The sequence below is a fragment of the Gallinula chloropus genome (assembly GCF_964237585.1).
Source record: "Gallinula chloropus genome assembly, chromosome: 18".
Classification (NCBI taxonomy): domain Eukaryota; kingdom Metazoa; phylum Chordata; class Aves; order Gruiformes; family Rallidae; genus Gallinula; species Gallinula chloropus.
The window spans coordinates 6,588,740-6,608,129 of record NC_140103.1 but is presented as its reverse complement, the minus strand read 5'-3'; the positions used below and the strand labels follow the sequence as shown (position 1 = coordinate 6,608,129).

At 44.1% G+C, this 19,390-nt stretch overlaps 1 protein-coding gene across 9 annotated transcripts in view; it reads right to left on the bottom strand.

Moving 5' to 3' along the window:
* Window positions 1–19,390, bottom strand: part of DNM1 (dynamin 1) — a gene marked incomplete at both ends in the record, with an annotated part of 66,876 nt that overhangs the window by 37,029 nt on the left and 10,457 nt on the right. For all 9 annotated transcript variants that reach the window (XM_084272490.1, XM_084272486.1, XM_084272491.1 and 6 more), the window contains 7 exons: window positions 765–900; window positions 981–1,123; window positions 2,177–2,337; window positions 3,005–3,103; window positions 3,592–3,795; window positions 4,892–5,041; window positions 6,050–6,123. In XM_084272490.1, coding sequence (XP_084128616.1) covers window positions 765–900; window positions 981–1,123; window positions 2,177–2,337; window positions 3,005–3,103; window positions 3,592–3,795; window positions 4,892–5,041; window positions 6,050–6,123 — 967 coding nt within the window. The remainder of the gene's footprint in view (window positions 1–764; window positions 901–980; window positions 1,124–2,176; window positions 2,338–3,004; window positions 3,104–3,591; window positions 3,796–4,891; window positions 5,042–6,049; window positions 6,124–19,390) is intronic.

The window sequence follows — 19,390 nt, the reverse complement described above, 5'->3', positions numbered from 1 at the left end:
CTGTTTGTATGCAAACTGTAAGTCTCTTATCCAGTGAGGCAGTCTCTTGCATCTCACTAAAAGGCCTCACCTTATTCCAATGCAAGAAACCAGCAAAAGGCAGAAAAGCCAGGAGTGGCACAATTTGGCTCTTGAGTCTGTTCCAACTAACATTAGAAGTGTTTTTCTGTACCACTCCTGATGTTGGTGTACTCCGCCAGTCAATAAAACATCATTCACTGGAAATCCTCTTGAACTTTTATGAGAGTAGAACAGTTTCTACATTGTTCCCACCTCCAGGCCATTGATAGGGGACAGACAGAAGTAATCCCAGGTATATTTACACTCTTTTCTGCTTCTTGCCTACTTATTAGGACACAGTTTTAGGTCTAGTCTGGTGCTCAGGATCAAGGAAGTACAGGTTTCAGCACCATCTGTACTGTGTGAAATTCAGTCAAAGCAGCTTTGAACACAACCTGTCTGCAAGGGCAGTTGTTTGCATTAAAGGAAGTTACTTTACACAGTTAGTTTGGCTTTTAGAAATTAAGACAAAGAAATAGTCATCTAATCAAGGGAAAGTTAAGTTCTGTCAGGAGGACAGGGTCTGAGTGAATGGTCATACTATAAGAGGGGTCCAATAAAGGAATCTAAGAGTCATAAAAGGAAAGACATGAACCAAATCAAAGGGAAAGACAGATGATGAAAGATACCAGGAATAGGAGACAGACAGAAGAGGTAACAGACAGTATGACAGAGAGGAGCTTAGCAGCATAGGGAACCAGTACCTTCACCAGTTCAAAGGGGAAACGCTCGTGGAAGATGCGGTTAATCCTGGCTCCTCCAGACAGCTCATAGGTATCAATTTGGTCTCCAGAGCCTTCAATGCGTTTCTCAAAGTCCACAGCAAACTGCTGGACCATCCTGAAAGAACACAAAAAGCATGAAGCAGAAGTCATGGCTGAGCAGTCATCTCCAGGGAGGGACACAAGCAGGCCACTTACTGAAGCAGAGCTTTGGTCTTACGAGCAGGGTCGTCAGGACGGAAGTTCTTGTACTCCTCCACCTCCTTCTCGATGGAGAGGAGCTGGCTTTGCAGCTTGTTCCTCAGCCCTGGCAGGGTGTCACGGATGTGGTTGGTCAATTGCTGCACAAGAACAAGGTTTAAGGTGATAAACAAACCTCTAGGTGGTTACTGGGAGAAGTTTGCTACCTCTGTACCACAAAGAGGAATGCTCTTCTTTTCTGCATGGTCCTACAAATCTATCCCAGGACAGATGCCAGTTATGAGCTGGTATACTATACCTCCCCAGCTCCTACTTGTTGCACCCATCTATCTTTGATCTTCATTTTACCTCCTAACCTAGTACAAAACTCCCATTCATACAAGCCTGCTGTCTAGAACCCAGGAATAAGCTTCACATATGAGTATTAGCCCCTACCCTGGCGTAAATACCAACTGCTGTCTTCAGATTAGCACACCACTGACACCCAAGGTGGTGAAGCCCTTTTTCAGTGGTAAGGGTGACAAGGCAAGGTAGAAGGAACAAAAACCACTGGTGAGGCTCCAATAAAAGGGATTCCACAGAGCACAGCTATGGAAAATTCCCATTTAGAGTTTAAAGTGAGGAGAAAAAAAGGACTATGTATTTTTGCTTAAGGGAATTATTTCAAGGGAGCAGAGAGGGAAGCAACACGTTGCTACAGTGAGACAGGAGATAAGACAGCTTTAACATACAGGTAGATGACTACCAGTATCACATTTAAATCAATCTTTACAGCTTACTGTTAGGTACAGAGACCACTAGAAATTTGGAAGGTATCTTTTAGCTTAACCAGAAAGACCCTGCATTCTGATAGCATGTTGTGAATCAAGTACTGACTCCACACCACTGTCACTGTGAGGATAAAGCAGCGTTCTGCCTTTGGTGTGTCAGCTCCATTACTGGTCTTACTGCACTTCACTGTACTGTTATCACAGAGGCCAGACGCTCTGTAGGACCTGGCACCAAAATACCTTTTATGATGCAGAGAGCAGAGTTAACCAAACCTCACAAGTCAAATAGCAACAAAACGTAATCTAAAGCATTTTTCAGTTTGCTGACCACAAGTTTTAGCTTCTACTGTACTCTTCTGTCCCCTAAGAGCCAGACTAGCCATTCCTGTGACACAGCAGGCAGTTCTTAACTGTTGCCAGTACCTGGTTCAATACTTTCTGCAGGTAAGGGGTTCCCATGCGATCAGCCATGTGTCTGTAGGCTGGATGGGAGAGAAAAAACTTTCTCTCTGCAGCCAAAGCTGCCTGAATGTCCTTCTTGCCATCAATGTCCTTTTGACTTCTGTTGACTACACCAATGTAACCTGTAAGAGCAGAGTTACAGTTATAGTTACCTTGTTTGCAAGGATTGAAAACATAAACAGGACTCAAGACTGAGAAGGAAGGTACCCAGCTGGCAGCACCACAAGAGGGGAGTTCTAGTGGCAACATGTTATTAAGAGCCAACTGGAATAGTTTAAAACTAGAAGTTCCTTGAAATGGACCAGGCCGTAATATTTTGGTAGACAGAACTAAAATTACTATGCAACTGAGACTTAGTGTATTTATTACTGTTTCCCCAGTCACAAAGAATACTCTAGTCTCATTCATTTGAGACTCTTCTGTTAAAAGTCCTAAGGATAAGTACTTTGTCCAAAATTATTTCATTTGATACCCTATTGCAATCTCACCTAGATAAAAGATGAGAGGAGACAGGCAGGAGTTCCAGTTTTGCATCTTGCCTTATTAACAGTAGTAAGGATGGTTCAAGAGAATAAGGCTATGCTTCTGCTAGGACTACATATCAGAGTACAAATACCTAAAAAGTTCCTATTAACAGCAGGACTGATCCCTGTTCCCCAATGTCTCATTTCCAGCTTGGAACAGAGATGGCTTAACCACAAGTTAACAGATGTTACAAGAAGGGAGTGAGGCCAGGACACCTCACACAGGGAAAATAGCAGACTGTAGACAAAGTGTGAGGAAACATACCTCTACGAAGAGGAAGCAGCTTGTTTTCTAACACATCTCGTGCATCAGTTCCTTCATCCATAAGATCCAGCTTAGTAATAACTCCAATAGTGCGTTGCCCTGTGGAAAACACAAGCATACCTGATCAAGCAAACAACTCACAGGATATTTTCCTCTGTTCACAGATCTTACACATTGCCCAACTTGCTACTCAAGGACTCTTGAACTCAAACATTACAGTTCCCATTGTGTTTGAGACACCATGAGAGCAAACCAGGCAGTACACTGAGCTCAGTTCACAGTTATACCCTGCTCAAACAGGCACACGCTATGCCAGAGAGGGATTTTACTGGTGATTTTCCTACCTTCCTCTGTGCAGAATGCAAATGACTAAAAAATGAAATCCATCTCAACAAAAGCTGGGAGGAAAGGGAAATAAAAGTTCTATTACAGTAACTGTTAACGCTAACACATCTCACAACAATGTGTGTTGGTGAAGATAAAACCCAAGACAGACAGGAGTTCACAAGTACTGTGGTAATCACAACCAAAAAGGTAAAAAGAAAAATCAAGCCACCATCTAGTAAAAAAATTAAAGAGGTATTTACCTTGAGGATCCACCTCCTTTGCAATCTTCAGGGCATCGGAGTTGGCCAAATCAGAGTTGGCTGGGGATACTGCTAGGATGAGGCAGTTCTCTTTGGTGACAAACTGCATGAGCATATCTCTAATCTGAAACTCAATGTCAGGGGGCTGGTCTCCTACTGGGACCTTTGTCATACCCGGCAGATCCACCAAGGTCAGGTTCAGGACTAGACACAGGAAACAGGAAAAAGCACAAGGAAGTGTTGAGGTAGGAATGTTCTGGTCTATAAGCACCAGACACTATAAGCTTTAGTGTCTCCATATATAACAGGCATAACAGATGCCTGCACAGAAACACACATTGCTTTCTAGTTCCTTTGTTACTGCTTAGTAAGAACTAGTTGCTAGTTGTTAGTCATGATTGTCAGTGATCTCATCATCCTTCCCTTTAAGTTACTTGTTTTCTCACTGGTAAGGGAAACTCTGCCCTCAAAGTCTTTCCACATGTGCTACACTGAAAGAAAAAAGGAATGACAGTGTATTGTTCCATTTCATAACGAAGACTGTGGAGTCAGAAGAGTTGGTTCTGCTCATGAAGAGCTCAGTCCTGACACTTATTTTCAAGAGAGGCTCCTGGCAAAGTCAGCTGGGCCTTTTCTGGAAGGCATATGATATGCAGCCCTGTATCTAATTGTCTTGCTGAGAGAAAGCTAAAGACTGAAAATCAAGCACATGTTCCATCCAGGCATATGCTATGTAGTACTAAGCTGCTGCTTTCCAAAAATTGTCCATACAGCTGTTCACATTTAAGGAGCTGGCAAATTTGGGATTAGGCTGCTGCCTTAAGAGGAATTCTTCCACTGAGATCAGAGGTGTATAGCATAGGCACTACCTGGAGAGAGCTATGCAGTGTATGTATTTACATGCAAACAGAAGGCAACTGTTGTTCAAGAAAGCCATTCTCCCCATCACTTTGTTCCATTTGTTAGCCTAGTAAAGCAGTATGAGAAAATGGGGAGAGATGGCACCTCTTCACTGCAATGCCCATATTGGTAGAAAGGAAGGGCCTCAGGAATAGGTTTCTGCACAGACATCAGTTCTTTCAAGTTCAGCTAGCAGCCCAGCCTGTTTTAGCAGTATGGCTAAGGCTGCCAGTTTGATACAGCACAGCCCAGGCACATGGAGATTAGAATCAAATTTTTAAAATTAAAGAAAAAAATAATCAAGCCCACTCCCCATTTCAGCTCTTCTTGTCTTTACTTCATGACAAAGCAGCAACCTGCTTTACCTGTCTCCTAACTCAGAGGCTGCATTAGGACTCACCATGAGGAGAGTAGACTCGAAGATTGATGGGCACAGGGGAAATCCCTTTGTTGGAGCCAGTAACACGATCTGTTTCAGCCTCAATCTCCAAACGGACCTCCTCAAAATCAGTGAACTTCTTCCCTTTGCAGTGTAGGAACTCCCCATATTCTATTTAAACAGCAGCAGAGAGTCAGAAATAGTCACTGAAATCAGAGAAACACCCAAAGCCTAATGAAAACATCATGTCCTAAAGCAAAACATATGAGAAAACAGTTGAAGGGATGAAGTCTGGCAAGGGCCTTTCCCACTAGGACCTGTCAGCTTGGCACAGAAGTCATTACAGTCACATTATCTGATCAACCTCTGAGAACCAGTTTAGCTCACATCTTCACTTGTCTCAGCAGAGGTGGCACCCTCACCTGTAATTTAAGTCATACTCCAGGACTTACTCTGAGAGCACTTCACACGCACCTGCCTGCAGCAGAGATTTCCATAGCTACCCTGGGAGATACCCAGGTACTCAGGAGAATTTGGATTAGCTCTGTATGAAGATGCTGGGGGTAAACAGTCTCATTATGAGAGCAGATTCAAGAGAGTCTCAAGAGCAAGAACCATTCTCTTGACATGGTTTGAATTCACTGGTGGTTGGGGGCTTTTTTGTGTGCCCTAACCAAAACTAGGCTAACCAACCCAAGAACCCTCTGTTTCAATTTTAAAAGCCTCCTAAAAGTCAAATTGTCTCCTTACTGTAGACAAGAGGACTGCTGTGAATAGGTCAAGTTCACCAGCAAGAGAGGAAGAATACCTTGGAAAACTCACTTGCCAACTGCTGGATGAGAATGGCAATGAACATATCCTGCAAGTAAGTAGCAAGAACTGTACTGCACAAAAGTCCAGCCACTGTTCCCTTGTCACACTGGGTTTTCAGTGCATTAAGTCATTTCACCCCCTTATTTTAGCATAGGGCCTTATGTAACAAATCAAAACAAAAAACTAAGAAGCATTTTGCTTCTGAACACTTAAAGCATCAGATGTTAAACAGGTAGAACTGAATTCTAGCTGCAGGGATTTTTTTACCTATTTCTCCCCACACAGAGCAGTGCCCCTGATCAAATGAGACCTTTCTTGACTAAGCCAGCACTCCAGCTGGGCACACAGGGGAGGCAGCTCACCTACCTGTGCTGGCATTTACCAGCTGCAGGACCAGTGGGCGTCTGGTTACGATGCCAGATCCACGTGGCAGAAAGTCCCTGAAATAAAACAGGAAGTTTCAGATGAATGAATGATTATTTCCTTCCTCTTTCACAGACTCTGCTTCTACAAGCACACATGGATTCAGACAGGGAGTGTTAGCCATGAAAACAAAAAAAATTAAGTGCTAAAAACCAAATCCTCCTCAAGGAGGATAAGAGCTTGTTACACTGATGAAGTCTCTACTCACAACACACCCCCTCCAACCCTGTCTCTAATAGCTATAACTCCTTCAGCTGAAGTTCCAAGCTAACTAGCAAGCCTGTTAATTACAACTGCCTGTACTTCAGGAAGAAAAAGTTTTTCATGAGAAAGAAAAATTAAAGCAGGGCTCAAAACCTAACATGCCTTCTTCATACAAAATACAGCTAAACAACAGCAAAAGTCACTCACACCCTGCACTTTGGGGCTTGAGAAGACACCACGTGCAAACTCTGCGTGCAAACACTGGATGAGACATCTGAAAGGAGCAGCAGCCAAAGGCTTGCCTCCACCCAGGGTTTCTCCTGGCTAACTAAAGACATAAGTATTGCCAAGGCAAAAGCAGCAGCAGCTTCTTTCTAGAATCACAGGAATCCTGAATTTGTGTGTACTTCATCTCAAAGGAAGGAAGCCTTTCACTATCCTCCTCCAAATGCTGACTTAGCAGCCACAGCCCGCAAGTTCTCCTTTGCTTATTCTTTCCCAAATCCAAGTGCTCTGAGCAAAGCCAGGCATTCCTACTTCCTCTGATGATGACCTTGCTAGTCTGTGGCCTGGTTTTCAAGTACTCAGCCCTTCACGTGGCTCCACAAGAGCCACTGAGCATTTCTGGAAGTATGTTCGATGGCTTCCTTGCCTAGCAGGATAAGCATCACTTCAAAACATGGTTCCTAGAGTATGAATATAGTTTTATTTATTAAAAGAAGTCTTATCTACACTGCTGGGATTCTAGCACATGATCCTCCTTCTCTTGGCAGCTGTGGCAATGAATAATTTTGCTAATTCAGTAGTGACTAACTACACCAGTGAACAAGAAATCCAGGGCTCTTCATTTTGAGCATCTTGCTTAAGCCAGCATAGGCTTAACACTGACAAAGGAAGCGAAGATGAGGAATAAGCTTTTGTTTTCATGTATCAGACAAGGACTTGAGCAGTTTTTCAGCTCCTCATTTGGCCACTGATTTCCTATGCATTTCTATACAATTTTTTATTCTCTGCATTACCCTTTCCTCAGCTATAGAAGCAATCTTCTATCTGTGGGGATGTCGGAATAACTCGGCAGTATCAAAAGCTGCAGAGTAGTTGAGTGAAGAGAGGGTAAAGAGGCGTCCTACAGTCACTGATACCTCAATCTCACCTGTAAATGACTAAGTCTAGAGTAACAGGACCTCTGGTACAACTCTACCAGTTAAAGTGAGACTAACCCATTCTCATTATCTCACACTTTTCACAAGCATGATCAACTAACCAGGGTTTGCCTTCCATTTGTTTTTCAATTAGAGCTCTAGTTTTTTCCACTCCAGTGGGATTAACCCTGGAATCTTTGAGGCATTGCATCACTCTAGCAGCTCTGTGCTGTCTCAGCTCCATTCCTATGGGTGTCTGTGGACAATATGTGACCATGTCCTACCCCAGCATCAGTTTTTAGCGTAACAAGTCCGAGCTGCACTGACTTACCTTTTTCTCAGGTACAGTAAGTTCAAAGTATCTTATTACTACAGATTCCCTTTTTAGCACACTGAGACAATGCTCTAGTTGTTGATCTCCAACTTGCAGTATCAAATCCTGCTTTACTGTAGGCAAAGCACCACGTGCATTTACAGACATGAGCTCTTTAGGAATTAAGATTCTGCTCATGTTGTGCTCCATGTTTTTGTGAAGCTTTCTGCTTTGGCCAAAAATCTGATTTTTCTGCTGTCCTTGTCATAGCTACAAAAGGCAGTGCTGAGGACAAAAGTAGATGAAAAGCCTATGTGGCATCTGGGCTCCTGCATCATAAAAAATTAATCCAATTTATTAACTGAGTAGTTCCCAGGCTATTCCAAGGGGTAAAACCCACTAAGCCCTCACAGAAAGCAAGACAACAAATCCACTAGGCAAATTTAGTCACCTAAATGAACAGTGTTTGTGCCACTGGTTCTGAGTGAAAACATGCAATCTGATCTCTAATAGTAAAAAATGAATGTGTGTTCTTATCCACAAACTATTGGGGTAAACACAGTTTGACTTTTACATGTTGTCAATGGCTGATTCCTATCAGCAGCTACAGACCAGAGACTATAAAATACAGTCAATGCAGTATCACCCCATTGTATCTGTATCATTTCCTATTCTTTATACACCTTCTTTCTCTACAGTCTCTCAGACAAACTCCTTCCTTCTGCTCCAGCTAAGCCATTCAAATCATAAACACTAAAAAGTAGGGATTAGTGAATCCTGCAGCAGGCTGGCTGGATTCCAGGGAGAAGGCAGCACATGGGAGTCTTGCCTGCCCTCTTGCAGCAAGCATCACAAACTGCTTCTGTAAACAAAAACAACAGCAGAGCATACGTGGCATGGACAACATGCCCAGCCTGGGTTTTGAGTCCACTTAGGAGCTAGGGGAAAGGTCCATACCCACACCTATTGCTACAGGAAGAACAGCATAAAATCATGAAATTAAGTCAGAATCAGGGAAGTGATATGTGAGATAACAACCACATGCCAGATGACTTGGGCAGACAAGAGCAGAAGGGTTAGATAAACTGGCATGTTCAATTCCAGTACAGGAGACAGACCTTAGCAAGGGTCAATGGGGAAACAAAGATGGGAAAAGAAACATTCAGAGATCCCACACTGTAAGGCTCTGAGTGCTCAAACAAGGGCAGCAGGGATTTCACTCAGACCAGCCAGCCTCTAGCACGACATTAAAAGCAGCATCACTGCACACATCACTACCCAAGACTTCATTCCTGAAATACATTCCTTAATTAGGTTGAGGGGACCAACCCCCTGTTTTCCTCCTTCACTTTGCATCTTAAGATCTGAAAATGAGGGGGTTTGTTGCTGCTTTGTTAGTAACATGCTGCAGCAGCACGACAACAGTTAATTCCTAGGCTCTTAAGCAGGAACACCATCCTGTGCCACTTCTTCAGGCTAGGCTTTATCCAGAAACCACAGCAAAGCAGCAGTTAAAACCAAGCAGCTGTATTTGGGGGATACTTCATTTGCTTGTAGGTTTTGCTTTGCTATTGACTCCAAATTCCTTATCAAGATAAGGAATGAGGATATTGATGTATCAGTCCTACCAATGCAATTCCACCCATTTTTATCAGTTGGAAAACTAGGGTCAGATCAGCTACATTCCCCAAACTGTCAGTTACTGGCAGACTCATTTATACATATTTCATACTCATCTTTTATTAAATGTCAGAGAGGATACTGAGCTAAACAAACCCCTGATCTGACCAGAGGTAAATCACAGAATGGCTTGGGTTGGAAGGCACCTTAAGATCTTTTAGTCCCACTCTCAGTCAAGGACAGGGACACCCTCCACCAAGTCTCCTCTTCTAAACAAAGACAGCAAAAAAACAAGGATGCAAATCCTGATGGGTCTCAGGCTGGACAAGTTCCAGCAGGGAAGCGACCTGAAAAGGCATTTATTGTTACATTTTGCTTTGCTCACTCCTGAAGTGCCTACACATGTTGTCAACTACAGCTTCAGCTACCTCAGGGCAAACCCAATCACATCATCCCTTCCAGTCTTATTTCTATTTTAGTATGCAGAGCTGCATTAAAGTACAGATTTGGGCTGAAAGCTGCATTAGCAATGCAATAGTAAAACAATATTTGAGGCACAGAAAATCTAGCAGTTACTGTAGAACAACATTCAAATAAAATCCAGACACATCAGAAAGACTAAGTGCAATCTGGATGTCATGCATCTATGAGCCAGGTACTGGGGACTTGGTGCTTCCCTACTAACTTTAAACTAAAGCCAGACACCCTATTACAAAGAACCTCCATGGAGTATCTTGGAATCCTACAGAACAAAAGGGTGCTATTAAGGACAGAAAATGCACATTTGCTCTACAAACAGGTTTCAGAGTTCATTAAATGACTTGCACAGTAGAGGGAATTAGAAATTAAAGGTAACATGGACCAAAGACATCTCCCTCTAGACTATTTGTAAAACACAGATTAACAAACTGCTTGTATAACTTAGCATGCTGTATGGAAAGGGAAGGAAACATTGATAGATGCAGCCTAAAAAGTAGGACAGATACCCATATGAAGAGTTTGGGACTTCCTGAAGAGCCTGGAAGTTTCAGTGTATGCCAAGTTTCTTGTGTTTATTCATTGCTACTACACTGAAGAAGGAGCTGCTGTTTCCATTAAGAGAAGCTACTTGCATGAGCTGGTTTGCTGCAGTAGGAACAAATTTGTTCCTAGAGATCACACATTATTTGATAATCAAAAACCCCATTTCTTTACTCCTTTGGTCAAACACTTGATCTGATGTTTTCTTGTTCAACAAGAGATAACTAGATCATTGGAGAAGGAACTCGTCTTCCAGCACCTCAGTGATAATTACAGGCACAACATGCCTGGTTCATCTGCTTTGCTAGAATAAATGCTCTCATAATCTGGTAAACACAAGAGAAAAAAGTGATTGCATGAGTGAGCCTGTCCCTTTGTGCTTTGCTAGAAGTGGATTAGCTCAGTGGTTTAGGTTTGTGCTCTAAGGCTGACAGATTCCCCATAACCCTCACAGCATTTGCAGGTAACCTGTCTATGATCTTATAACCATGACATTTAGTGGCAGCCATGGCTTCCCAAGGGTGAAGGAAGGTAACATGCTAACAGCATCCCTACCTATCAGCTCAGACAGCAACTGCTTCTCAATAGATACTCCTGTTGCAAGCATGAGCATTGTGCATTCCCACCTTCCATCAGGTTCAAGAGGCCATCTATGCCCTTTGCACTGCTTAGAGTCACTGTCTACTTTTTTGCAGCTCATCACTTTAATTTTCTTGGTCAGTGCTACACCAGGATCTTTCAATAAGCCTCAGGGGGCCTCTTACTAATTTCAGCTATAGACACACCCATGAGAAGAGACTGCATTAATGCAGACCTTCAGAGAAAGACCCAACAGAAACACTCCATTTTTGCTCTTATGTTCTAGAAACTAATGTGGCTGGCCATGGAGGCTTTCATGCTTTACATGGCACTACAAGTGCATCCTTATGAGCCCAGCTCTCATCCCCAGAACTCAAATTCAGAGCAGAAAGATACACAGACAATACAAACAGGGGGACCCCAGAGCGTTTTTCAGTTCACAGGACAGGCAGGGGGACTCCTGGACTATAAAATTAATTTTGCCCCTGGTTTATTGAGCCTCATGAACAAGTTAATCTTCATACCACAGAATCAATGCAGGTTTGCACCTTCTCCATTCACTGGCAATCTGTGTGTCTGAAAGGACTCAGCCAGAGATCTCCAGGCACAATTCTAGTCTTCACTGAAGTTGCAACAAGTCACCAGCAGTCAGCAACAGAACTGAGTCCATGGTGCTACGTCCCATCTTCCCTGATGGGAAGATATGCCAAGCGCTTCTACCAGCATTGATTTTCGCTCCCTTGAGGGAAGCTGAAGGCTTGTAAAGCTGCAGGGGGCTCTGAAATACAAATCTAGGCCTGGCCTAGATATACCCATACAGCATCCTTACAGTTTACTGTTTGTCAGTCCTTTGGGATCCTTGGATTAGAATGCACTAGAGAAGGTAAAGCCTCTATTAAAAATCCAAACCAACAGCTTATGAAGACAGTTCCAGCTTCTGAAGACAGCAGTTCCAAAGAACAGAAGAGTGAACACCACCATCTGATCATTTAATTTCAATGTGATTTCTTATTAAACGTCTACAGACAAACAGGGTATTAAGGGATGTGATTAATCCCCAGTTTGGATTATATTACTTTCAGAAATTAAGATTTACACAGCTTCCACGATTTCACATGGCTGTTTCAGTTCAAATCCAGTATTTGTTATTTCCTGTGTTCTGGTGGTGCCCAGGGACTGCAATTTCATCAGAACTGCAGAGCCCTATGCCAGCACACAGCAAGAAATATGCTTCCTGCCCCTATGGATTTTACTGCCTGGTTATACAAGTTCAGACCTGCTCCTGCTTAAACTCAGAACTATCTTTTCATCTGTCAGATGTTATAGCTGATCGTTTATCATTCACACACATCCAAGACCAAGAGCTCTTCATTAGCTCAGGATGGCACAATGCATTACAAGACTCCCCAGACAATCCCAGGGGAATCAGTACCTCTAACTGCACTGACTGGCAATCTCATCTTCACACAGGCTGCAGCATTCTATGAGCAGCTTATAAATCTTTCTGAACAGCACTTCATCATGCAGCACAACAGCTATGCTTCCAAACGTTCTTCCTCCAGCACGTGCCTCAAATCCTTAAAGCACAGGCTGACACCTCTGCAACACATCAGCCACAGAGTATCTGCAAGGCTAAAAGCATTTGTTCTAGCAGCCAATAAGACTAATTAGTAAAGCCTTCAATGGTAGTAGCATTCCACTTAGACACTAACTCCAGCCTGGTGCTCCTACATAACATTATCTAGCTCAACCAAAAGAAAGCCTAATGCAGGAACTGCCCTTGGGAGCACCTTCCTGGTCTGATCCTTCAAGTGACATGCAAGTACATTCATAAGCAATTCTGTAACTCAGACATGGGGCAAGAACAAGGACAAATTTGCTCTTTCCTCTGCCACCCAGTAGGTTAATGAGAGGGCTGCATGACAGATTTAGACGTTCCTTTTCTGCTGACTTTGTGGCCTCTACAAGCTCTTATCTTCCCCAAACCTTAGTGCTTCTCAAAAAAAAAACCCCAAGTTCAGGCCAATGTGAACAACAACCATTTAAAAGCAGGTGCATTATGAAGAACAGCACCCAGGAACCTCCCAGTCCATTTTTCTTTAACTGTCATCATCTTCACATGCTGCACCATGAACTTGGATACCAGTCCCACAGACTCATAATCACACAGTAAGTCTCATTCCTAGATATCCACATGATTTTATTAAGGTTAGTGCTTTCAGACTCAGAAGTTTCAGCCAGGGGATGTGTGTTATTGATCTGCCATTCTCCACAGCACATTGTGTCTAGTCTTCACCCACAGTGACAGAGAGCAATTCCATAAGCTTGGTATAGTATCATTTCTCAGGGTGCAATTGGTACTGGTCACACAATGGATACATATAGAAATAAAGATCTATTGTATGTATACCACATTCCAGCATACTGGCAATATTATTGTGCACAATGATTCATTATTCAAGAATACAATTGTGAAAAATAAAGGCAGGCAATAGTTCAGGAGTGTCATCAGAATATATATGTTAGCAGAAACAAACAAATTAAAGAGGAGGCTCCTCGCTGCCTTGTACCTTGGGCTCCATTAGCTGCAGTGCAAAGGGAGGTTGTCGCTATTGTGCTGACTTGGAAGCCTCACAATTGCTTTGTTAAGTAGTTCTGGCACTCAAACAGTATCACCAGCACCTAGACATTTCTCCCCAGTACAGCTCTCCAGATCAGTAACCAAGGAGGGCCAAGCAGACCTCTTTTCAGCTGTGAACTCACCTCTTTGGAGAACAGGAGGCTGAGGAGAGACCTCATCACCACCTACAACTACCTGAAGGGAGGTTGTAGAGAGGTGGGCGATGGTCTCTTCAGCCAGGTGACAGATGGGACAAGGGAAATGGCATGAAGCTGTGCCAGGGCACAGATTGGATATTAGAAAAAATTTTTTTACTGAAAGAGTTGTCAGGGCTGGAACAGGCTGCCCAGGGAGGGGGTTGAGTCACCTTCCCTGGATGTGCTCAAAAAAAAGGGCTGAGGAGCTACTTAGGGATATGGTTTAGCATAGGTGGGAATGGTTGGACTTGATCTTCAAAGGTTTCTTCCAACCTTGTGATTCTGTGATACACACAGTAAACTCCCAAAGACTCTCCAACTCCCTAAGAGCTGTCTGAGCAGTGCAAAGCACAAATGCTAGTTATAAGCTGGACCCACTTCCAACATAGCACTGGGTTATTTGCAATGAGTCAGAAGGGATAGGTAGTGAAGTAACTCCTGAAGTTTGCACCTTCCCCTATTTCCCAGCCTGCCCTGAGTTCTTCTGTTCCTTTGCAGAGCACTGCAGGGGATCCCAGCACAGGTACCCAGCCAGTGAGGGGTGATCTGTCATAGAAATAAGTTGTACTACACATTCACACATCCTGCTACAGAACTGACATGATTCCCACTGCAAGAATCACCTTTCTGTTCAGTTTCCTCTGTCCCTCTTACAGCTAATCAGGATGTGTGCTTTTCTGGAGCTCTCAGTTTTTCCCATGGTGTGCTCTCACTTTATTAGCAGTAAGAAAAAACAGTGCATTCATAGACTAACATATGAACGAAGCAAAGCCACACAAGAAAGCTACATCTACTGCAAAAAGGCAACATTTCAAGAAACAGTAATGACCCCAACATTACAAGCTTTGCCAAAGAGACAGGAAACCTTTCAGGAGACTCCCTCCTCCAAGGGAATCCACCTCCATAGAAAACTGCATGGCTGGCTGTTTGAAAGCCTACATAGAGTAAGCCTGGCAAGTCAAATCCAGTTCCTCATCAACAAGCATAATGGTGGGGTTTGTTTCACTGACATTTAGGACTAAATGATGTGCCATAAAGACACAGCAGCTGAATGAGCTTCTACCTCTGCAACAGGGCTTGTCATGGGACACTGCACCAGTACTTGGCCTCTGATCTAGATATACAGAGGGACAATCTCCAGTACTGTCCCCTTCTTGGTAATTTTTTGGTAGAGCACACATCTTTCTCCTACAGAAAAGGATAAAGCCTTTTGCAATCAAAATGCATTGGTGTATTTACATGCTCCTGTGGGTCTCTGGGAGGACCTACATGCCTTGTGTATCAAGGGTGTTGATCAAAAAATGTGTTCTCCTCCAACACATTTGAGACAAGTGTGGGCTGAGGGGGCACAGCTAGAAAGGAGACAGGCCCCATGCAATGTTCTCTCACATCATGATACCTCAGCCACAGTGGCTGTGTTCAGACTTCAGCCTCCAGCACCTTTGTGAGCACTGCTACAGCAAAGAGGAATGTGCACAGTGATTTGTACATGAATGCTTGCCTAGAAACAGTCTGACCCCTCCCACAGCTCACTAAATCTTTTCCAGAGTGCACCAAATTCTGCCTTTCTGGCTTATCTCTGTCTGCAGAGTGGTTCCCAGGAGTCACTGCAGCCAGTGCCTTTCACAGGACTCTTCCCACAGCCCCTTTGTCTCACTCAGCCCCTCTCCTGCACATGTTTCTGTGTAGATCTCTGGCAGCAGTAGGATAACATAAAAGCTTTTTCTATTTATTTTTATTTGAATCCTTTGGGTCAGTTTTTCTGTTTCACACTCCACTAGCTTCAGGATACATCAATAGCTGTGAGCATTATGCCAAGTCATGGCTGCACCAGAGCCTCTCTGTGCACAGGTTAAGCTGATGAGAACCACAGAGCTTCATGGCTATACTGCTTCCACCAGGCAAGAGACATCCAAGGAGGTCAAAAACAGTCTCACAGTTCAGGTACTTCCTTTTTTCCTGGGACCCTGCCAGCCCACAGACTAGTAGAGCCAAGAGTTCACCCCAGGGATTGCTGCTACTGTCTGTCTACAGATTCCAAGGAAGCCAATACACCTGAGCTGTATGCTTGGTAGAGCTCACAGCAAGATCTAGCTTGACTTTCAAGGTGCAGTATTTTTAGATGACCTGGAAGTAAGGCAGAGACATTACATTCTTCTGATGCACCCCTGGAAGGCCACAACCAAGGGTTACCACATCCAGTCAACTCACTGGCTACATTATCAAGCCTAAAATGAGAATTTCCAGCAAAGATGCACACCATCCATACCTCAGTGTACATCACATGTACTGAAGTACTTATATACAGTGAGGGGAGACAGAAGCCAAGCAAATAGAATCCACTGGACAAGGCTGCACAGCTCCTGCACTACATCTGTAGGAGGGGAGGGGGACAGACAAGGGCATACCTTGGGAAGAGGCTCAAACACACAAGTGTTACCATTTGCCAGTTTTCCATGCTCTACTTTCTTCTGTCTAGAATTCTAAGCTTTCCCTTTGAGTCACTGCTGAAGCATACATCAGTAAATACCTTTAAGACACAAGAGTGAAATACAGAAGTGTTGGTCAGCCCCTGCTGAAGGGCCAACATTAGGATCTTGCACAGGGGCACTTGGTCCATTCAGACTACTAGGAATATATGGGATCTAGTAAGTACTGTTGTTAGTGAGCTTCTTGATCAAGATGTATATTCATGGTTTGATTCCTTCTCTGGTTTCATGAGATTAAATTTAATTTTAGAAAAAGAATTTCAACATCACCCCCAGCCACAGGGCTTTGGGTGCTGGGACTTTCTGAAGCAGTACAGCAAGCGTAACATGAAATACAATGTCCTCAGCAAGCCACACTTGAAGGCTACCTGAAAGATCTCAGCTCTCTCCTGCCCCATCCTCCCCAAGTCCATGCAGACACCACAAATAGTTCTCAGCTCTTGCCTAAAAGTTGGTGTGCTGAAGCATGAGAGTATGAGCACAGCCCATCACCTCAGCCATCCTAATTTAGACCTCAGGCAGGATACACCATTGCAGCTGCCTGTACTGTAATGTGGGCCTCCTTTGTGGCTAAGAGTGACAACAGTTCAGTTCTTTGCCTTTAAGCACCACGGAGGGCTGTGACCCCAGGAATCCTGGCTCATGACGACAGTCCCTTGTGCCATCCCCACTGAGGAAGCCTGGAATGGGAGCAGACTGGACTCACGTGCTTCTCTCCCTGCCTGGGATCACCAACTAGCTGGATAATCCCTTCATGGGCTGTTCCTCTACAATTGCAGTGCAGCAACCAATCCAATCTGAGAGGCAGAACCAGGCCCAGGGGGATAATTCCCCTCCTACTTCCCTACAACATGGTGAAATCTACTTGTTTCCATAGAAACAAATCAGTTTGATGTCCACACAGCTCCTGCATCCCTCACTGCTGTGCATCACCAGCCCCAAGCTGCTGAGGCTGAGCGATTTTAAGTATCTACAGCTATAGGTCACGAGTTTGCAGGAGAAACAAGAGGTACTCCCAGCATACAAACCCCACCATCTCACCAGAGGTGTCATTTGCTTCCGTTCATCTCTCCTGTGAGAATGAATCAGGAATATCCTTCCCCTCCTCCATTTTGAGGGTTGATTTATCTGCCAGATCCCTCCCTGCTACCTCCCTGCAGATGGGTTAGCCCTGAATACGTAGAACACAGATGGGAAAGGAAAACAGGGCACTCCAACATCAAGGGTACTCCTGAGCCAATCTCTTCTCTTTTTTTTTTCCTGCAGGTAAAAACTGTAAAGGGATTTTCTTGTTTCAACTCTGCATTTTACTGTGGAGGATTACTTACAGAGTGGTACAGCCTACAGAACATTGCCTGATCTCAAAAAGTCACTGCCCATTATAGCAAATGCCGCATTGACTCCAGGCTGCAGCTCTTTCCTGGGGAAGGAAAAGTCTTGAGGGAATAGAAAATTGCAGCTCTGCTGCCTTGCAGCTTCCTCTGGGGTTTTTTGGGTAATAAAAAAAATGAAGTCCTGGATCTTGCCTGCTGCCTTGGGATATTAAAGGTAAAGAATAACACAGCACTGATTTTCCACAACAATATCAGGAACTCGAGTGAATAAGCAGCCTGGTATATCCTGAATGGATGTGGCATTAAGGATTACATATTTGTGGAAAATACATGTTTGATATCAAGAATTACAATACTAGGAAAAATAAAACAAAACACCAGATTTGGGCAGCAGTATCATGATTCAAGGGAAGAAGCAACCACAGCACTGGCTGGGTCCTGACTAGCATGAGGTATTCTCTACTCCAGAAGCTGTAAACCAGACCTTGGTCTGCCTCGCTGAATTTTCACCATCACAGCATGAAAGCAAGTTTTTTTCTTTTTACTTCCTCCAAACTGTATATACCCAAGCAGATTTTTATCTTCAGAATCTCCCATTGGTCTCCAAGACAGCAGTACCAGGCATCAACACCACCCTCGAGCATCGAATTAGTCCCATCCTGATGGCAGCAGTGAGGGAACAGGGTGGGTTTTTGTGGCCATGCAGATAAACCCATGACCCAGCATCTTTGCTTGTCTCTCAAGCTGCACTGATCTGTCATAGTACTGCAGCAACACGGCTCTGCTTTGGCACAAACAAACCTACTGACAAACCCTGGCTTGGCCATAGCAGAAGGGTTGCAGCCCTGAAAAACACAACCAGTACAGTACCTGCAACTTGAGCTGGGAGAAAACAAAAGGACAAGTTGTACACCAGAACACTGGGGCAGGAGTGACTGATTGGAAGACACAGCCACAACAACAGCCAAGGATTAACGTATGCTAAGACCAAAGAGCAACAGACTGACCTTGCCACTTCCCAGCACCAGTGTCTTAATCTGTCCTAATGCTCTGGACTCAGGCTGCAGCTGAGTCTAGACTAAAGGCTGTCCTGTGTTCAAGGACAACACTAGACTGTGAAGCAGTAACTAATATTCAGGCTATTTGCCACACAGAGACTCTGGCTAAAAAGGGGTTTACCTCCTTCTTGCCCTTCTCTCCTTCAGAGAAGGAGACCAGGTACAATGGCAGCCCCAAAGATATCAAACACTCGTGGGAAGTATCATCTCAGACTGCTTGTCACAACTCCACCACCTCTGGAGTCCTGTATTTGCTGCGAGACCTAAGAGAAGAACAAATGTAGCTCTAGGCTCATTTCATCACTGCAGTATGACACTTCCTTCACTCCCAGACAGCTCTGTGTACTAGAAAAGGAGACAGTCTCCCCAGAGCCTGAATGCCACAAAGGGTACAGAGCACATTGGAAAAGGCAAGATGTCTTTGATGAGCTCACCAATACAAATGGAAGCTGTATGAAGAAAGGAGATGGTATCTCCAGCTATTAGTGGCCAGGCAAGGGTGGTAGGCTTATAAAATTGAATGCATGTGCCCTGATAATTTATCATGGGTCAGTGGTAAGAGGCAGAGTGTGCTGTGGACATAGGCTGCTTCCCTTCCAACAGGCCAGGCAGGAAGGACAAAGTCCTGTGGGGTAACAGAGTTGTGCCGCACTGAGGCATCGACCGAGCTGCCCAAGGTGCACAGCTGTCCCGCAGAGGGAATTTAAG